Raw genomic sequence first — 17,918 nt, forward strand, 5'->3', positions numbered from 1 at the left:
CTTGCGGACATTATTAATAACCTCCTGTTGCTGCAAGTAAACACAAGAGCGTGCCCATTTAGTTCACAGAGTGACAGGCATTCAATATGGAGCAAGCTTGTGTGCCTACGGCTGAAAAATGTAAACAAACTGAATAGGCAACAAGGTGTTAAAGTGTATCAGAAAGGTGAATCTCTACTAGGGCAGCAGTGTGGAGTAGTGGTTAGGGCTCTGGACTCTTGACCAGAGGGTTGTGGGTTCAATCCCCGGTGGGGACACTGCTGTTGTACCCTTGAGCAAGGTACTTTAGCTACATTGCTCCAGTAAAAACCCAACTGTATAAATGGGTAATTGTATGTAAAAATAAATAAATAATGTGATATCTGTATAATGTGAAATAATGTATAATGTGATATCTTGTAACAATTGTAAGTCGCCCTGGATAAGGGCGTCTGCTAAGAAATAAATAATAATAATAATAATACTACCTTTAGGTGGTGAATTGCAAAGTGTCAGTGCCACACAGCCAAAAGAACAGCCTCCAGAAGTTAAAATCCTGACACAACCAAGGGACCAGCCATATAAGCTGGCACCCAGTGATTTAATGAGTTAAAAGCTGAGTGAGGTAAGAAGCTGTGTACATGATAAGTAAGCAGCAAAATCATGTAATTTCTGAACAGTTTCACTAATGAGCTTCAGGAAAGAAGTTCTTAGGACCACAACCCACTCCAGTAGGCATGGTCAAGCAGAAGCTTACTAGCAAGCATCATATCAGCTCTTGGTGACACTCTGGCATGTTTGTTACCGTGGAAACAAGCTCCTTCCACCCCACTTGTCTTACCTTTCACCCCAGATCTAAATTTAGAACATAATTAGTAGGGAAGAGCAGCCTTGATTAAGCAGACAAGCCCTCAGCAGTATCTAGTAAAAAATGTATTGAACAGATGTGTGTTTGAAGTGATTTATTTAAAAGCAGAGGCACTTAAGATAAGGGAGGGGGAGGCAGAATAAAAAATGCTGATGCACGTGTAAAGCAGATGAAAAGATAATTTCCCACTCACAATAGCACAGGGTCTAATTGTTCAAACTGTTACCGTCAGCACCAGAAAACATGTGCCGTAACTCCTTGCATTTATTGTTGTCAACATGTTCGTGTTTTATCTGAATGTATAATTGGCAGACTGGGTCTTTTCATGAAGGAAAATTGATTTGAAAGCCCAGAGAACTGTTAGAAAACATACCATACTTAATTTCATGTTTTTTTAATTGCTATTGATAACTCACCCCATGTCATTACACATTCAGATTTTATTTGTACAGTTTATTTGTACAGTTTGGCACAGTGTAAATTAAAATGACTGTGTAGATCAGATATCTCAGATATCTCAAGTTGCCACCCATATTTTGAGAATCACGCAACAACAACGCTCACCTCGCACGTAACGTATGATGTATTGTGATCGTGTGGTTTGCAGTGCTCAGGTGTACAGGTGATGCAGGTGCTCCAACAACGACAGACACAAAGTTCATGGATCAAAACAGTTATTTATTTTTCTTTCTTTTCTGTTTGAGACTGTTAAATAATAATGCTGGCTCTACACAATGTATATTGCCAGCGTATAAACCACGGGTTCAGTCCCGAAATAATAATCTAAAGAACAATACGCAACACAGACACGGTCACGTCTCCTGACAGTGTGTGCTCTGAGTGCAGGTCTGGTCAAGGTAATTACAGTGACAGTCGTGCAGTGTAGTCCGGGCTTGATGCTGGCCTCTAGCAACAGCTCCCGGTTCGTGTTAGCCGTCTAACAGTGACAAACACAGACAGTTAGTTTCCACAAACAAACAAAACACTTAACACTCACGATTTCCTTATCACAGTCTGTTTCCTTTCTCGGTCATTCTCATAACCACATCAAAAGGACTAGATTACATCATCACATCCCCAATTCTTCTTCTTATTTATTTATTTATTTATTTATTTATTTATTTATTTCTTAGCAGATGCCCTTAACCAGGGCGACTTACAGTCGTAAACAAAAATACATTACAAGTAATGTACAAGTATTAATACAATTAAGAGCAAGATAAAATACAATCACTTCGGTTCTAGCAAGTACAAGTATATGACAAAATACTATTCAATAACGGAGCAGATAACAGTGTCAGTGATAGTTACATCAGGATATAATTAAATACAAAATACTACAGATTAAATTACACTTGACAGATTACAGTGCTCTAAAGTACAGAGTTAAATGCAGTAAAATTATTCTCTTAGTCAGTAGCTAGTTCAGTCACATCTCCTCCAAACCATGGCACATCGCGTACTGCTTTAGGGTGATGACTTCAGAACTCCGCCCCCTTCCTAAATGGCTGGCTTCTGACTGACCCTGGAATGAACTGCCAGACCAACCAGTGCGAGGCACTCTGTTCCTGTTATACAGCGCCCTCACAGGTCGGGAGGGAGATTGTTGACTAGGATTCATTCACTTTCTGTCACATGTATCCATAAAACCTGGAACCTGGAATTCAAATTTTCCAGAAGCACACTTTTATTCCTGAGGGGCTCACAAAATACCATAATAAATCACTTTTAAGTATCACCACTTTCAGTTTATGAGTCGTTTTTTGACCAGCTGATTTGACTGAGTGGGGCTGAGATATCCAAAGTCAATAGGAAAGTGTCAGGTATGATTGACACCGTTTTCATTTGCTGTGATTTTCCCGAGCTTGGATATCTTCACCCGGCCGCATTTGGTCAGCTGCTGGTCAGAAGCAAAGAATACATTGAAAATGATCACATTAAGTAGCAGGTTTCATGATGAAAAGAACCCATCTCAAAAATAAATATGTTACTCTAAATGGTGGGGGATTTATTATTGTATTTTGTGAGCCTGTGGAAAATGAACGCAGAAAAGGTGCAAGCTTACATATGACATATTAATTAACAAAAAAAGTGTAGAAAAACACTGGAAGCCCACTGTGATATGTGACTATCCAACCCTTCACAAGAAGACTATGTAAATCAGTTGATCTAAAAGATACAGGGCTTAGGGCTGCACATTACCTCATTATGGAGAGTGAAGAGGTGTGTGGCATTACTGTAGGGGACAGAGTTCATATGCAGCTTGTAGTAGGAGTCTTATTAAGGTCTCAAAGCAGCTTGTCAGGGTTCCAATCATCAACTAAATTGGAGGCCTTCCTTTTAGATGGAGTTGACAGGGTCCTGAAGGGGTGCATGTACCCAGGGCCATCTCACAATAGTCCGATAGCTCATAATCATATGTTTTCAAAGCAATTAGGGCCTATGTGCGTTGTAACAGAATGATCTGCATTGCCTAGTACTATATATTTTCTTAAATAATATATTTGAACAGACAGAAATATGCTTGCGCTACAAAATGACAGATAGCTTTGTTCATGCGGGGTAGTTTTAGAGCAACTAATGGAGCCGTTTCTGCTTCATGCATGTGGAAAAGCCTGGCTCCTTCCTAATTGATGCACACTGTGGGGAATGAGGAATCCCCCAAGAGCATCTTCTTTACAGTTTGTATTGACTTGCGTGACAAAAGTGCAGCCACATCTAATCTACCTACACGCTCAGCACAGTCCCTTCAGAACAATTACTGGGGTAGGTGAATGCAGTGAAATCTGAATTGACCGTAATCGGTAATCTGATTACATTTTTCAGACAGGTAACAAAATATGGTAACCGATTACATTTTTTCTGGGAAAAATAACAGTTACTTTTAGTTTTAAAAAAAACTGGACTGCGGCTAATGTTTAAAATGAAATCAGAAAGCACTTCAGCAGTGCAAGTCATACCTTCACATCATCTTGCTAGCAAATGACATCAGGGGAGGGAATAAGTGGGTTCAAAGCTGGAACTTCAAAGAATATTTCACAGCGTGACCAAACTGAATGAAATATCTCTGAAAAATGTGAACTGTGCCTGAGAAAAAACTAGTTGGAACTGTAACTAGGTCATTTTTTTAAAAGTAATACGATACTGTAACTAGTTACAATGTTGTTTAGGTAACTTATAACAATAACAGATTACTTTTTACAAGTAATTTACTCAACACTGTATAACAGTACGTAGCTAAACAAAAATGAAAACACGCTACTGCAGGTCTCTCCCTGTTTCCTGATCTGTGTCACACGAATACAGCCCAGAGAGACAGTGGCCACAGTCATGTGAACATGAAGAAACATCGACTCCTACACAGACATGATGACTGTTAGGAGGAGGGACACAGCATTCACTCCAGTGATATTTAACATTAAGATTGCTTTGCGTCCCATCATCAATCATACCTGTTGATCTAAGGGTGCTGTTAGGAGAATAGGTCCTTATAAGGGAGGAAGTGCTGCCTTAAGACCGATTTTTCAAGATTTGAGTTTCATGACATTGCATGACTGAATCTGGAGTCTAGAGGTTACCCAATTACAATTACCATGTTAACTTAACCCTGGTCTTTCCATTCAATTCAATATGGTGAGATGCCAAGTAGCTGATTGGTCCCAGAACTGCTTTATGGTTTTGAGTTCAATAGGTGCAGAGCTTTGAGGTGACATACAAAAAATATTTTAAAGTTGGATTTGTTGTTGATATTAAACTGGTAAGAAGCTGTTAGTTTGCCTTTAATTCAGTTTCAGAATACTGCAGGCAATATATTGACATCACCTCTGTCTGTGAAGGAAATACTGCCCAAACTGTAATGAAGTGAGTGTTTGATTGCATAGCTTGTGATCTCTTCGAGAGACTGCATCAACCTTCTTGTGAGAGAAGTCTATGTTCACTGAGTTTTCTTGTAAGAGAAGTCTGTGTTCACTGTGTTTTCTTGTAAGAGAAGTCTGTGTTCACTGAGTTTTCTTGTAAGAGAAGTTTGTGTTCACTGTGTTTTCTTGTAAGAGAAGTCTGTGTTCACTGTGTTTTCTTGTAAGAGAAGTCTGTGTTTTCTTGTAAGAGAAGTCTGTGTTCACTGTGTTTTCTTGTAAGAGAAGTCTGTGTTTTCTTGTAAGAGAAGCCTGAGTTCACTGTGTTTTCTTGTAAGAGAAGTCTGTTAGGTGCTCTTGCCTGAGTTCTGGAGCTTCTCTTCAGTTCTAGATGCCTGCCATAGACATACATGGAGTAGATCAGCCCAAGTGTCTTTGCAGAAGCCTACTCTACATAAACAATGCGAATAGCTGTGCTGGCCCTCATACGAGAGGTATGAGCAAGGTGACTGTTAGGAAAACATTATGAACACTAGCTAGTATCTTCATCAGGTGAGATATATAAGACAAAGAAAATTCCTCACAAGAAATGTACATAAACTCCTAATGTTCATTAACTGTGAATTTAATAATACAAGAAATGATGTAAATTCAATGACAATCTTATTTATTTTTATTTTTTTAAGTGGATCATCTATACAATATATAAATGGAATAAAGTGGATAGTCAGTGTTAGTTTTATAGTGAACCCCATGTTCTGCTCATTCACCCTGTATTTGATGTGTTTCCTTTTCAGAGTGAAAGCCAAGAAGGGTGTAAATCTCCTGTACATCAGATCCAAGAGCCATCAGTGGTCTGTAAACTCGGAGGTTATGACGGGAGGAAAGCATTCCACTGCAACAGTGGTGGCGACCAAGAACAAAGGAGTCCAGCTGAGGTACACTGCTGTCTGCAGGCAGAGAACTGCATTCACAAGCAGGCCAGCCACACATCTCTTAGCATGCTGGTTTATTATGTCTTGTTACCATGAATCTACGGGCCATATTTTCAAAGCGTTTCCACCATTTATTAAATTAACTCCTCTTTTTTGAAAGGTGAAAAATTCATGTTTGTGTTACAGAATGAGACACAAGCTCTTTCAGACAGCTGACGAGAACTTGGATTAAATAACTTAGTTGTTTGGATCTAGTTTTGTAAAATTAACATTTTACCTTTTTCAGAAAAATAGCAGATAATTTAAAGACGGTTTGAAAATATGGCCCTGTATATTTTAGTATGACTATGAATAATGCCTTAACACTTGCATTCAGTGCCAATATGAAGCAGCAACAAAGTAAACAGACCAACTCAATTCACTGAATGTCCAATGCACAGTAACTACCATGCTCAGTATAAACAGACTGAGCTGCTCTCAAAAGCCATGGATTAAGTAAATGAAAGCGGCGTACAGATATTTGTTCTTATATAATGTATAATGTTCTTTTGTATCCAGCTGCTTTTTTACTTACTCAAGAGCTACATTGTGGAACCAGGTAGTACACACAGTCTTCCTCAATACTATCAAGTTGTTTTCTATCAAGTTATTGTCTGTTGCATTACTTTCTCTGAGGCATAGCTTCAAACAGGACAGTGTCAGTCAACCTAATTTGGTAGTCATCTAATCATATGACACATAATGGTGAAGTACTTGTGAAGTGGATTCAGAGGGCTTGAAGAGCAATTGTGGTTGCAATCCATTAACATGACATTTTAGAAAATGAATAAATATCTTAAAAAATGCAAAGCAGTTTGAAAATATAGTGCACGAACAGCAAAGAGTTACGACAAATTCACAAACAGAGCAGAGACATGCTCAAATACAGAATGTATTAATATATTCTAAAAGTGGCTACCAGTCAACCTATTCAGCTATTCTTACCTCTTCTACCCAGATTAGCTAGTCTTTTATTACCTTCAGATACTTTTTAACCAGTTTAGTATAATTAGTTTAATTTTATCTATTGCCATAAGAACCACTCAGAATGATTGCAAACATAAAAAGCCTCTTATTTCCAACTGTCCTTGGTCATCCCCTTTTAAAGACTTCAATCAAGTCCCTCGTATTTGTTCTAAGCTACATAGTTTATGTGGTGGCCAGCATGGTACACAGTGTTGTGTGTGGATGAGTGAGTTATACAACCTCATTATAGCCTCCTTTAATTTGTACTCTACATGTTTTTTCTGAACAGCTGGCTAACTTAGAAGTCTGAAATGCTGCCTGCATTTGTAGCTCTGGTTACTGACAGTGAAACATCAAAAGGAATTAAAGGAAGTCCCTTTTTACTAATTTCACATTGAAACAGCCATCTGTAAAGCAAGCCTCTCTCTCTCTATCTCACATGTTGGAATGCTGGAAGGCTGTCAATTTCCCCCCAGTCAGTCCCACTTCAGAATACTACATTTCGTCTCTCATATCCCGGTACTGCCTTGGGCTTGGAGCCAGGTCACGTCATGTAAAGACTTTCCTTCAGGACTGACATCTTGCATTATGGTTCAGGGAGCGCTAGGATGAAGCTTTTTCTCTCCCCTGGTTTTTTCATAAAGTAGTTGTATGCCTCTTGTAAAAGCTCCCTGTTGAAATTGGAGGTGAAAGTGCCACAGGCTTGTCTGCAGAAACTGAATAAAACATCTCCATCACTCTCTCTGACTGCCTGTGTACAGGAAACACACACAGTACCCATTGTTGAAGGGGTTGGTCATCAGTTTGCTGGTATTCTGTAATATATAAAAGGTGCATCTCCCTGTCAGTTTCAGTAACCAGGCTTAACTGTAGGTCAAATGAGTCCAGTGCCCTATGCTCCATGTCATACTTGGTATGCATTTTAAAGATCACAGTTATCTTTACTAAAGATGTGAGGAGTGAAACAGAAAATGATACAGTACAAAGTGAAACAAATACATAAAAAAACCCATACCAAGTTTATCCCTGTATATCTTTGCCTTGTGATTGTTAGGAGAAGACTGACACAAGGTAAACAGGCAATTAAGTGGTAGTAATTAAAATAAAGGCAGCACTCATTTACAATCTGTACAGAGACAGAAAACAAGCTCAGCAATTAGGCATCACAGGCAGGTGGTGAAATTGCTAGCATTGATTCTTTCAAAAATGAACACATTTGTCTCTCCTTCTATTCTCCGGTCAATAATTGTGGAGTTTATAGACTCTAACACAGCACACAGTACGCCTACTGAAGCAGTCATTACAACAGCTTTCATCCAAGTGTTTGTAGCACCAGAACTAGGGCTACTATTTGTAAACATGTAACTTAGAACCAATATCTTAAAGTATATCTAGCTAACAAAATAATTGTAGTTAATAAAACTAGCGACCGTCTCGTGCACTCTTTCCCATGCTGAGGTGCTTCTGGGAGTTTGAGTCCCTGTAGGAAAAACTAATAATGAAAGTTATTTTAGACAATGCCTCTTCCTGAGTGCATGTTTTTAAAATATATATTTCTCCAGAAATGTTGGCCATTTATTTTCTTAAATGAACCAGAAGCGAGGCGCATTGGCTTGCATTTGAGTACCAATCATTGTTTCTCCTATGGCTGACGTGTTTTCAATGGCAACTTCATGCCTTCATGCGTCTTTAGAAAGTACACCACTGAAGTATCTGCAAGGAGCACTCAATAAATATTCTTCAAATAAATGACCAAATCAAATTCGCTTTTACCATAATGTGTGTGTTTTTCATTTTGAAATGATTTTTTTTTCATTATTCATTATGAACTTTTCATTAAGAGCAACCTGTTCTGTGGGCTCATAATTTACCTACTCTCCTCAAAGACACCACTTTTAGAGAGTGACCGCAACAGCAAGATGGAGCGAACCATTGCAATGAAAAAGTCTAAATAAACTGTAGCAGCAAGGCAACATAGTTTAAGACCGTCACTGTTGCTGTCTACTAAGGTAGTGTCTTTGTATTGACAGCATCTTGATAAATTAGCAAATTACCAGGGCTGGAAATTACACAGAGGAACGATCAATAGTTCTGGATTAATATGTCTGCTGAACTCAGCTATTGACAGCAGTGTTTGCTACTCACACCCACACTCTTGATTAACACTGTTTGTTTTCTCCTTGCTCTGTAAGTTGTGTGTGTCCAGGCGGGTTATATAATTAATCGCGATACTAAACCCTGGGCTGCGTTCTTGCTCTTCCTGCCACAGAGTAACACAGTCAGTACGTCAGTATCATACATCCCCTGCCTCAGCTGTACATTCAGAAGGAGTAAGTAGGATGAAAAAGTTGATGACCATTACATATATAGGTAAAATGTACAGGATAGTATAGAATTAGCAATGAAATGTTTATTCACAATTTGATAAGCAATTCTCTAGATATATGCAAAACTGTGACATATAAATGGATTTACGGAGAGAATATGATTTCCTCAGTACCAGGATAAATAATATTAATACCAAGTTGTACCTGCTCTCATGACAATTGGTTAAGCGGGTCTCCATATACATGCAAAAATGTGACATACAGATGGACAGATATACGGACAGAAAGACACCCCCCATATCCCCAGGATCTGATGCATGGCAATTGGATCAGCGATTCTCCAGATTTATTGAACAATGTGTGAAGTGTGACATTGGTACACACTCCCACCTCCACTATATCCCATTCACAGGCGATTTCATCCCCACTCTACCAGCTCTCCAAATGATTTGATTTATTTCAAGTTCAGGAATAACTCAATGCTGCTATATTATATCACAGGTCTTTCAATAAATAACTTTAAACAACTGCATGTCAATTGAAGTATAAACAAGTGATTGCCATTCAGATCTCATTTTCAGATATCATTAACACTTTCAGTTACAAAACAGACAGAAGTGTATACAAAATGAAATAACTGTGTTAAAAGCATTTTTAATATGGGAATATATCTTAACAGAAATACAGTTCATACTTTTATACAATTTATTTTTATTTCCTAGCCAGACATTGGTACATTAAACAGTACGAACGATCATATTAATGACTACAAATTCACAGATTTGTTACCAATATTTTGAAATTATAAAAAGATTTAAAACTATAAACCACATTCATTCCGTGTCCTGTTTTTAAATGATATATCCAATACACTTCTCTTAAATAGCAAAGACTCGAGATCTCCACGGTACATTTTTCTTTTTGATTCCTAGGTTCCAGTAGGTTAATGCAAACAGCAGACATTCTCCATTATAATTAATTTTGCATTTCAATATCAAAAAATGATGGTCTCACATTTTTCATTCTTTCTTTTAAATTCTTGTCTTTAATTCCCTATTTCACCCACTCAGCTGCTATTATATCAGTTGTTTCTTTTTGCATTTTCTCCATGATGTTTGCATTCGTTCTGTTGCTACAGTATTGAGTTATTATAATTTCACTCTGCCCTTTCCTGGCTGTGAGCTTGTCTGGAGAATCCTAAGTGCCAGGGCTCGTGTGACAGTACCAGCCCCACCTCCTCAGACAGAGAGAGGGCTGACAGGTGAAAAGTTACAGTGTCACATGATTTAAATGCAATGAGGAAGATTGCTCAGTCCACATCTCAAAAAATCAACAACTTTTGCTGGAATAGATGATGGGTCTGTTTGTTGAAAGCAAGCAATTCTATTTAAAACACATAAGATTGTAGGTAAAAAGATGTCAACTTTAGATGCTGCTTCAGTATGCTGAGCTTTACAGTAGCTGAAGCTTACAGAGTCATTTAGTAAATCTTACCTGTTTTGCACTTCAGTTGAATAGATCTCAGTTTCTATGCCTTATTCTCAGGTGATCTGTTTGCACTTCCTAAGTCTTATCAGCAGTGTCTTCTGAGCCATGTTATTGGCTGAAAGCATGTCAGTCAATAGGGGAAGCAGCTGGTTGGTTAATGTCAGAATAGAAGCTGTTGAAGAGAACACATGTAGCACCAGATAGCATGTTTCAAAATAAAAAAAATACATGTTTACTGTAACACGTGTTTCTTTCAAAGCAAGACATTTGAGACTTATAACAAATGGAATTGCATATTTTATGTTACTTAAACACTTTGTAAATTCTACATTAAATTGTGGATCCCTTTGAAAATTGGTTGTAACTAACAAAATAATTTCATCCTAGCAGTTGTGCAGGTCTCAGATGTGCAGTCTTCAAAGAAATACATGTAATAGTAAACATATTTTAAATCATGATATATGGTACTGCACTAAAGAAAACTCAGCTTCTTTCCTGTCATTAACCAACAAGCGTCTTATAACACGCTTTCAGCCAATAACATGCTTTGACTCACAAGACACTGATGCGGTGAAATGCCTAGGAAGTGAACAACTGGATTTATTCTTATTCAAAGAAGAAACAGGAGGATTGGATTACATGCCAGGGTCAGTGCTTTAAATTTCTGGCTTAATTTGAGATCCCCCCCACCCCCTTGTTTTTTACAGTGATGTCACCTCCAGCCTTGAGCTCATGCAGCTAGACTTTGAGATGGAGAATTTCACCAGCCAGTCGGTGACAAGACGCATCAACTGGAACATCGACTACCACGGCCGCAGCCCCCCGCCGGACTCGGAGAAGGTGGTCACTGAACTGACCGTCATTCAGAGAGATGTCAGAACCATCATCCCACTCTCCATGGTAAGAAACCAGCAGCTTCTCAGTAACGTGTAATAAATTGTCATCTCAGCCCATTGAATTGAATGGAAATTCATTGTCATCTCAGTCCATTGAATTGAATGGAAAGACAAGGGCTGGACGTGAACCACAAACCATGTTGTTCAAAGACGAACGTCTTACCATTCAACTGAAGAGCAAACTCTGTAGTCAAGAGGCAAGTAGGAGGAGATCCATTATTTATTTTTTTATTAAAGAGTCTAGCACATCAGTAGGGAAGCTTGCCCATGTGTGGAAGAGTAACAATCAAATTAGTCTCGCTCTCTTACCTTGATGACGCAGAAAGCCCCTGTGGGATTCTGAAACTAGCTGAAATGGTCCTCAGCAGCTGGGCTTGTGGCTACAAACCCTGCTGAGAAACTAGAACATGAATGTCATGTGGGTAAGAGAACAATGGCCCAAGGAATTACAGATAAAGGATGATACTGTATGCCCTAAAGAACTGGAATGTTTCAACAACAAAAAAATAGTTTGGGAATTTTTAGCTCAGGGATGGGCAACCTTGAGGTAGGAGATGGACACAAAATCCACTAAAAACCTTTGGCAGGCCATGCATTTATTATAGTAGGCTTCATATTTGCAACAATACAGCATGCTAACATACAGTACAGTGAATCACGTATTGACAAGTGCCCCTTATAGCAAATAACATTGTAAACATCTTTTTTTCCAGTGTGAAGATCAAAAAAATTAAACAAAAAATCTAAACATCTTTCTTCAAGTTTTTCTTTTCTCTGCTACTTCTTATCACTACAGTATATGTGATGTATTCATGCTGTCATTGTGAATAGAAGACCAGCTTTCAATTACTTATGATATAAAGGCAGAAGAATCGCCCACTGGTTTATCATTGCAGCGCTTCCCACGGCTGAGGTTTCAACAGATTGCATTCCCTTGTGTTCAGCACACATGCAACACCAACAAGCACACACTTTGCCACATTGAAACAAGCACACACACGCAGCCCAAACAAGGACACGCGCTGCCACATTGAAACAAGCACACACACACGCAGCCCAAACAAGCACACGCTCTGCCACATTGAAACAAGCACACACACACGCAGCCCAAACAAGCACACGCTCTGCCACATTGAAACAAGCACTTCAGATATAAATATCACGACAGAATAAATAATATTTTAACTGTTGGCTCGAGGGCCAAATGCAGCCCCGGTGGCCACCAGTTGCCCATCCCTGATGTAGCTCATATTTAATGAATTCCTGATGGGTGGAAATGAAAGGTAATAAACACAGTTTGCTGTAATTACAGGAATGATTTAGATAGCAGTTGGGACTTCTGAAGCAGATTGAAAAGATTCAGGGGACTCCTGGCACTAAGACAGAACCCTGGGGCCGAGCGTGACAATGCCTCTGGGCTTTACACTCGCAGGCTGGAGGAAGCTGTGTGAATGACAGGGCTGGGTTAAAGTCTTTGAAGCAAACTTTTAAAAGACTGATACAGAGGATTGAGTTGGCCTCTATATTAATATTAGGTCCCTTGTTGTTTCTTCTGAAGAAGGCTAGTGAATGTAGAATGGATATCAGTATTCTAGAAATATGCTTTTATTAAAATGATATGATGCACTCAATACTGTCAGTTGATTCAAGCCTGGGGATTTAAGTCGTACCAGGTGGTGATCTAGAGTTGAATTACTTTTTCGTAATCATTTTGCTCCTGAGTTAATATTTACAGGATCTCATTTTGAAATCTAAATGTCAGACTTACTGTTTTGCACGGTTCCTAATTACACTTTGTTGTTAAACAGATAGACACTAATGTAAGGAAAGTAATTCTCTGTTTAATTTAGGTTTTACATGTGTCACATTTTACAATGTTTTATTTATGTATTTATCCAGTTGTGATGTAACTTGGTACAGTATCAGCATACCCCAAGGCTCTACAGTTGGTGTGAGTGTGACCATCAGTTTTGTTTTAGGTGCACGTGTGCGACCCCAATGCTTTCACTTACCAAGTGGAATCCAGGTCCTAAATACCACTTATCCCTTTTGCATTAAACTAGTCCTTGCCATTTTGTATTTGATCCTATTCTGTACATTGTGTTATATATGTCATGGTCAACTCTGTGTCCTGACAGCTCTAATTTTGAATTTACTGCATAGCAGTGGCAGGGATTACTGACATACCTGTTTCATTTGGTAAACGTGATGCTATATTCACACTTTCTGTAATTACATCTGCTTTGTATTTTACGTTTTTTTCAGAATATCTAGGCCTATATATATATATATATATATATATATATATATATATATATATATATATATTGAAGTAGATCACTTATTAATAACTGAGGTTGAAACAGTTATTAATATCTGTGTTGTTTGCATTATAAGCTACAGCATGTATACTGGCTTGAGAGACACGTGATTCTCTCTAAAGTCGCTCTGGATCCTGGGGTACAGCGAGTGGTCACGGTGACGAGCCCGACGTTGAACCTCCCTGAGGCTCGGTGGACTTGTGTTTACACTCGAGGACGAGCTTTGATTAAGAGGGGGGAGAATGGAATGGATCTCCTCCTAGCGACTGATGATTTAATAATATTGACCTACTGTATATACTGACAAGCCATTGTAATGGATCTCCTCCCAGCGGCTGACAAGTTGATAATACTGACCTACTGTATATACTGATAAGCCATGGTAATGGATCTCCTCCCAGCGGCATATGAGTTAATAATACTGACATCATAAGACATGCCTCGGCTACAGAGCTTGCTCTTTAGTTGAATGACAAGATGTTCGCCTTTGGACATTTGATACATTTGGGAGTACAAATAGTGGCATTAATACTGAATACAGGGGTCACTAATATCAAAGGTAGATTTACATTCTATAGAAGCTAACTGGGACTGTGAAGTAGTGCCTTTAATTGTGAAGTGGCCTTTGTTAAAGCGAGGCTTTCCTGTATATTGGTATGAGCAATAAAAAGAAAAAAGCCAGGGCAATCCCCTCTAGCCAGCAAGCATGCCCATGCCCCTGTCACCTAGTCTGGGCGCAGTTTGAACCCTGTATCCCAGTGCTCAGAGGGCATCTCCGAGGCAGATTATTAATGGGAAGAAAGCCTGAGTGGGAGAGGGTCTTTATTCCGCTCCACATTCCAGTGCAACACCAATTAATAAATACTGTAACACATTGCACTCGATGGCAAAGATTCAAAACACACCACACTTGGATTCGCTCATCCATCCACCTGTGAATCACACTTACATTTTTGCATTAATCTGGAGAATGTCTTATCATAGTGGAATTCAACATGTATCAGAAGCTGCTTGATGAGATTCTGGGATCAATAAGTTACTAACAACCAAACAAGCAAGATGGTCCGAATGGCCTCCTCTCGTTTGTAAACTTTCTTTTGTTCTTATGTCATTGCTAATTCTTATGTTGTGGTATTCTGTTGATATACAGTACTGTGCAAAAGTTTTAGGCAGGTGTGAAAAAATGCTGTAAAGTAAGAATGCTTTCAAAAATAGACATGTTAATAGATTATATTTATCAATTAACTAAATGCAAAGTGAGTGAACAGAAGAAAAATCTAAATCAAATCCATATTTGGTGTGACCACCCTTTGCCTTCAAAACAGCATCAATTCTTCTAGGTACACTTGCACAAAGTCAGGGATTTTGTAGGCATATAGTCAGGTGTATGATTAAACAATTATACCAAACAGGTGCTAATGATCATCAATTCAATATGTAGGTTGAAACACAATCATTAACTGAAACAGAAACAGCTGCGTAGGAGGAATAAAACTGGGTGAGGAACAGCCAACCTCAGCTAACAAGGTGAGGTTGCTGAAGACAGTTTACTGTCAAAAGTCATACACCATGGCAAGACTGAGCACAACAACAAGACACAAGGTAGTTATACTGCATCAGCAAGGTCTCTCCCAGGCAGAAATTTCAAGGCAGACAGGGGTTTCCAGATGTGCTGTCCAAGCTCTTTTGAAGAAGCACAAAGAAACGGGCAACGTTGAGGACCGTAGACGCAGTGGCCAGCCAAGGAAACTTACTGCAGCAGATGAAAGACACATCATGCTTACTTCCCTTCGCAATCGGAAGATGTCCAGCAGTGCCATCAGCTCAGAATTGGCAGAAAACAGTGGGACCCTGGTACACCCATCTACTGTCCGGAGAAGTCTGGTCAGAAGTGGCCTTCATGGAAGACTTGCGGCCAAAAAGCCATACCTCCGACGTGGAAACAAGGCCAAGCAACTCAACTATGCACGAAAACAAAGGAACTGGGGTGCAGAAAAATGGCAGCAGGTGCTCTGGACTGATGAGTCAAAATTTGAAATATTTGGCTGTAGCAGAAGGCAGTTTATTCGCCGAAGGGCTGGAGAGCGGTACACGAATGAGTGTCTGCAGGCAACAGTGAAGCATGGTGGAGGTTCCTTGCAAGTTTGGGGCTGCATTTCTGCAAATGGAGTTGGGGATTTGGTCAGAATTAATGGTCTCCTCAATGCTGAGAAGTACAGGCAGATACTTATCCATCATGCAATACCATCAGGGAGGCATCTGATTGGCCCCAAATTTATTCAGCAGCATGACAACGACCCCAAACATACAGCGAAAGTCATTAAGAACTGTCTTCAGCGTAAAGGAGAACAAGGAGTCCTGGAAGTGATGGTATGGCCCCCACAGAGCCCTGATCTCAACATCATCGAGTCTGTCTGGGATTACAGAAGAGAGAGAAGCAACTGAGGCTGCCTAAATCCACAGAAGAACTGTGGTTAGTTCTCCAAGATGTTTGGGCCAACCTACCTGCCGAGTGCCTTCAAAAACTGTGTGCAAGTGTACCTAGAAGAATTGATGCTGTTTTGAAGGCAAAGGGTGGTCACACCAAATATGGATTTGATGTAGATTTTTCTTCTGTTCACTCACTTTGCATTTTGTTAATTGATAAATATAAACTATTAACATGTCTATTTTTGAAAGCATTCTTACTTTACTGCATTTTTTCACACCTGCCTAAAACTTTTGCACAGTACTGTGTATATAAGCAGTATTCTGTCATGCTGATGGCTCTAATTTTAAATCTACAGCCATGGTGGGGAATGTATTTTACTGATATACTCGCTATTAGTCCTAACAGGTTAACTATCCCCACTTCAGACCCCTTGTTAGTGAACACTCCCTTGTCAATAATGCGAAAAAGAATATGTACCCTTATACTTTTATGATGCAATATTTTGCATACAAATTACTGTGTATTAGATGGCACTAAAAAGGAGCAGAGCAGGTGAATAGTCACAGCATATTAACCCTATATTGTCCCCTTACACTCAGAATGATTGCAAATATCCTAAAACATCAAGGGGCAGAGTAACTAATGCAATTTGAAACTACTTACTCAATACTATACCAGCCTTGGCAGTCACAATTGCTGAAAGCCATTATTTATATAAACCACACCCCAATAACTCAACTACCCGCTGCATTTAGCACCCCCACTGACAACCACAGTTAATAGAAGTACTATTACTGTCTTGGTTTGCATATAAACATGTAATCACAGAGTGCTAACTAATTCATTTTCCAGTCACTCTTCTAATGTTAGTTGCTTTTGTCTTTGAACAGTAAGGTCGAGGGAATGAAAGTGCTGATTTGCTTAAATACCTGATGAACTTTTGCAAAAACAGAAAATTGGTTTAGACACGTAATGCAATGAAGAGGATTATAAATAGAATAAAAAGGGACAGTCTTAATTAAGCATCGTGTCCTTCATGTCACTCAGGGTCTAGAGGAGGAGCTGACACAGGCAATACAGGGTCTAGAGGAGGAGCTGACACAGGCAATACAGGGTCTAGAGGAGGAGCTGACACAGGCAATACAGGGTCTAGAGGAGGAGCTCATACAAATATCCCAAATGATGCAGTTTTTACAGAAACACATGTTATAGCAAACATGTATTTAAAACAGACATTGTGTACTACATGAAGTTCTCTGTTTGCTTGCCTTGCCTTCCAGGAAGTCTGTTTGTGCTTTGCTTCCTTGGTTAGAGTAAAACATGAGAAAGCTATATGCCTAAGGTGATCACATTTTGAAGTCCTTAAACTAGGACAATATGGAAATATTGTGAATAACTTCCAGCTTCCAAGCTATGGGACAGCTCTAGGGTTTTTATTATCACTTTGGCAATGTTTAATCTGATATCCTATTGAAAGTGAATGCGGAGACTCATGGAAATATTCAGAGTGGAATCTTTTACTTTCAAAACCCTTTTTTTTTGGTGAATAAATTATCTGAGCCTTTGTAATTTCATTTTTACACAAGTATATTTATTACATACATTACACAGTAGCAATTCAATAATATCAAATTCCAAGATTCTCAAGTCAGAAAAAAAATCTATTTTATTGCTGATTACTGCTGCAAATCGAGTCCCTTTTCTGCCTGTGAAACTGCATCTTCTCTCCCTGATTTACACTTTCCATCTTTCTCTCTCTTTCTCTATCTCCATCCTATCCTCCAGTGTCCAACCTGCAAACCAGATCCTTCCTG

General features: G+C 39.1%; 1 protein-coding gene across 2 annotated transcripts in view; it reads left to right on the forward strand.

The window, feature by feature from the left end:
• Positions 1 to 17,918, forward strand: part of LOC117429367 (transmembrane protein 132E-like) — a 260,360-nt gene that overhangs the window by 192,940 nt on the left and 49,502 nt on the right. For both annotated transcript variants that reach the window (XM_034048768.3, XM_058998343.1), the window contains exons 3-4: positions 5,499 to 5,639; positions 11,164 to 11,356. In XM_034048768.3, the coding sequence (XP_033904659.1) occupies positions 5,499 to 5,639; positions 11,164 to 11,356 (334 nt within the window). The remainder of the gene's footprint in view (positions 1 to 5,498; positions 5,640 to 11,163; positions 11,357 to 17,918) is intronic.

Source organism: Acipenser ruthenus, chromosome 24, assembly GCF_902713425.1.
Source record: "Acipenser ruthenus chromosome 24, fAciRut3.2 maternal haplotype, whole genome shotgun sequence".
Lineage (NCBI taxonomy): Eukaryota > Metazoa > Chordata > Actinopteri > Acipenseriformes > Acipenseridae > Acipenser > Acipenser ruthenus.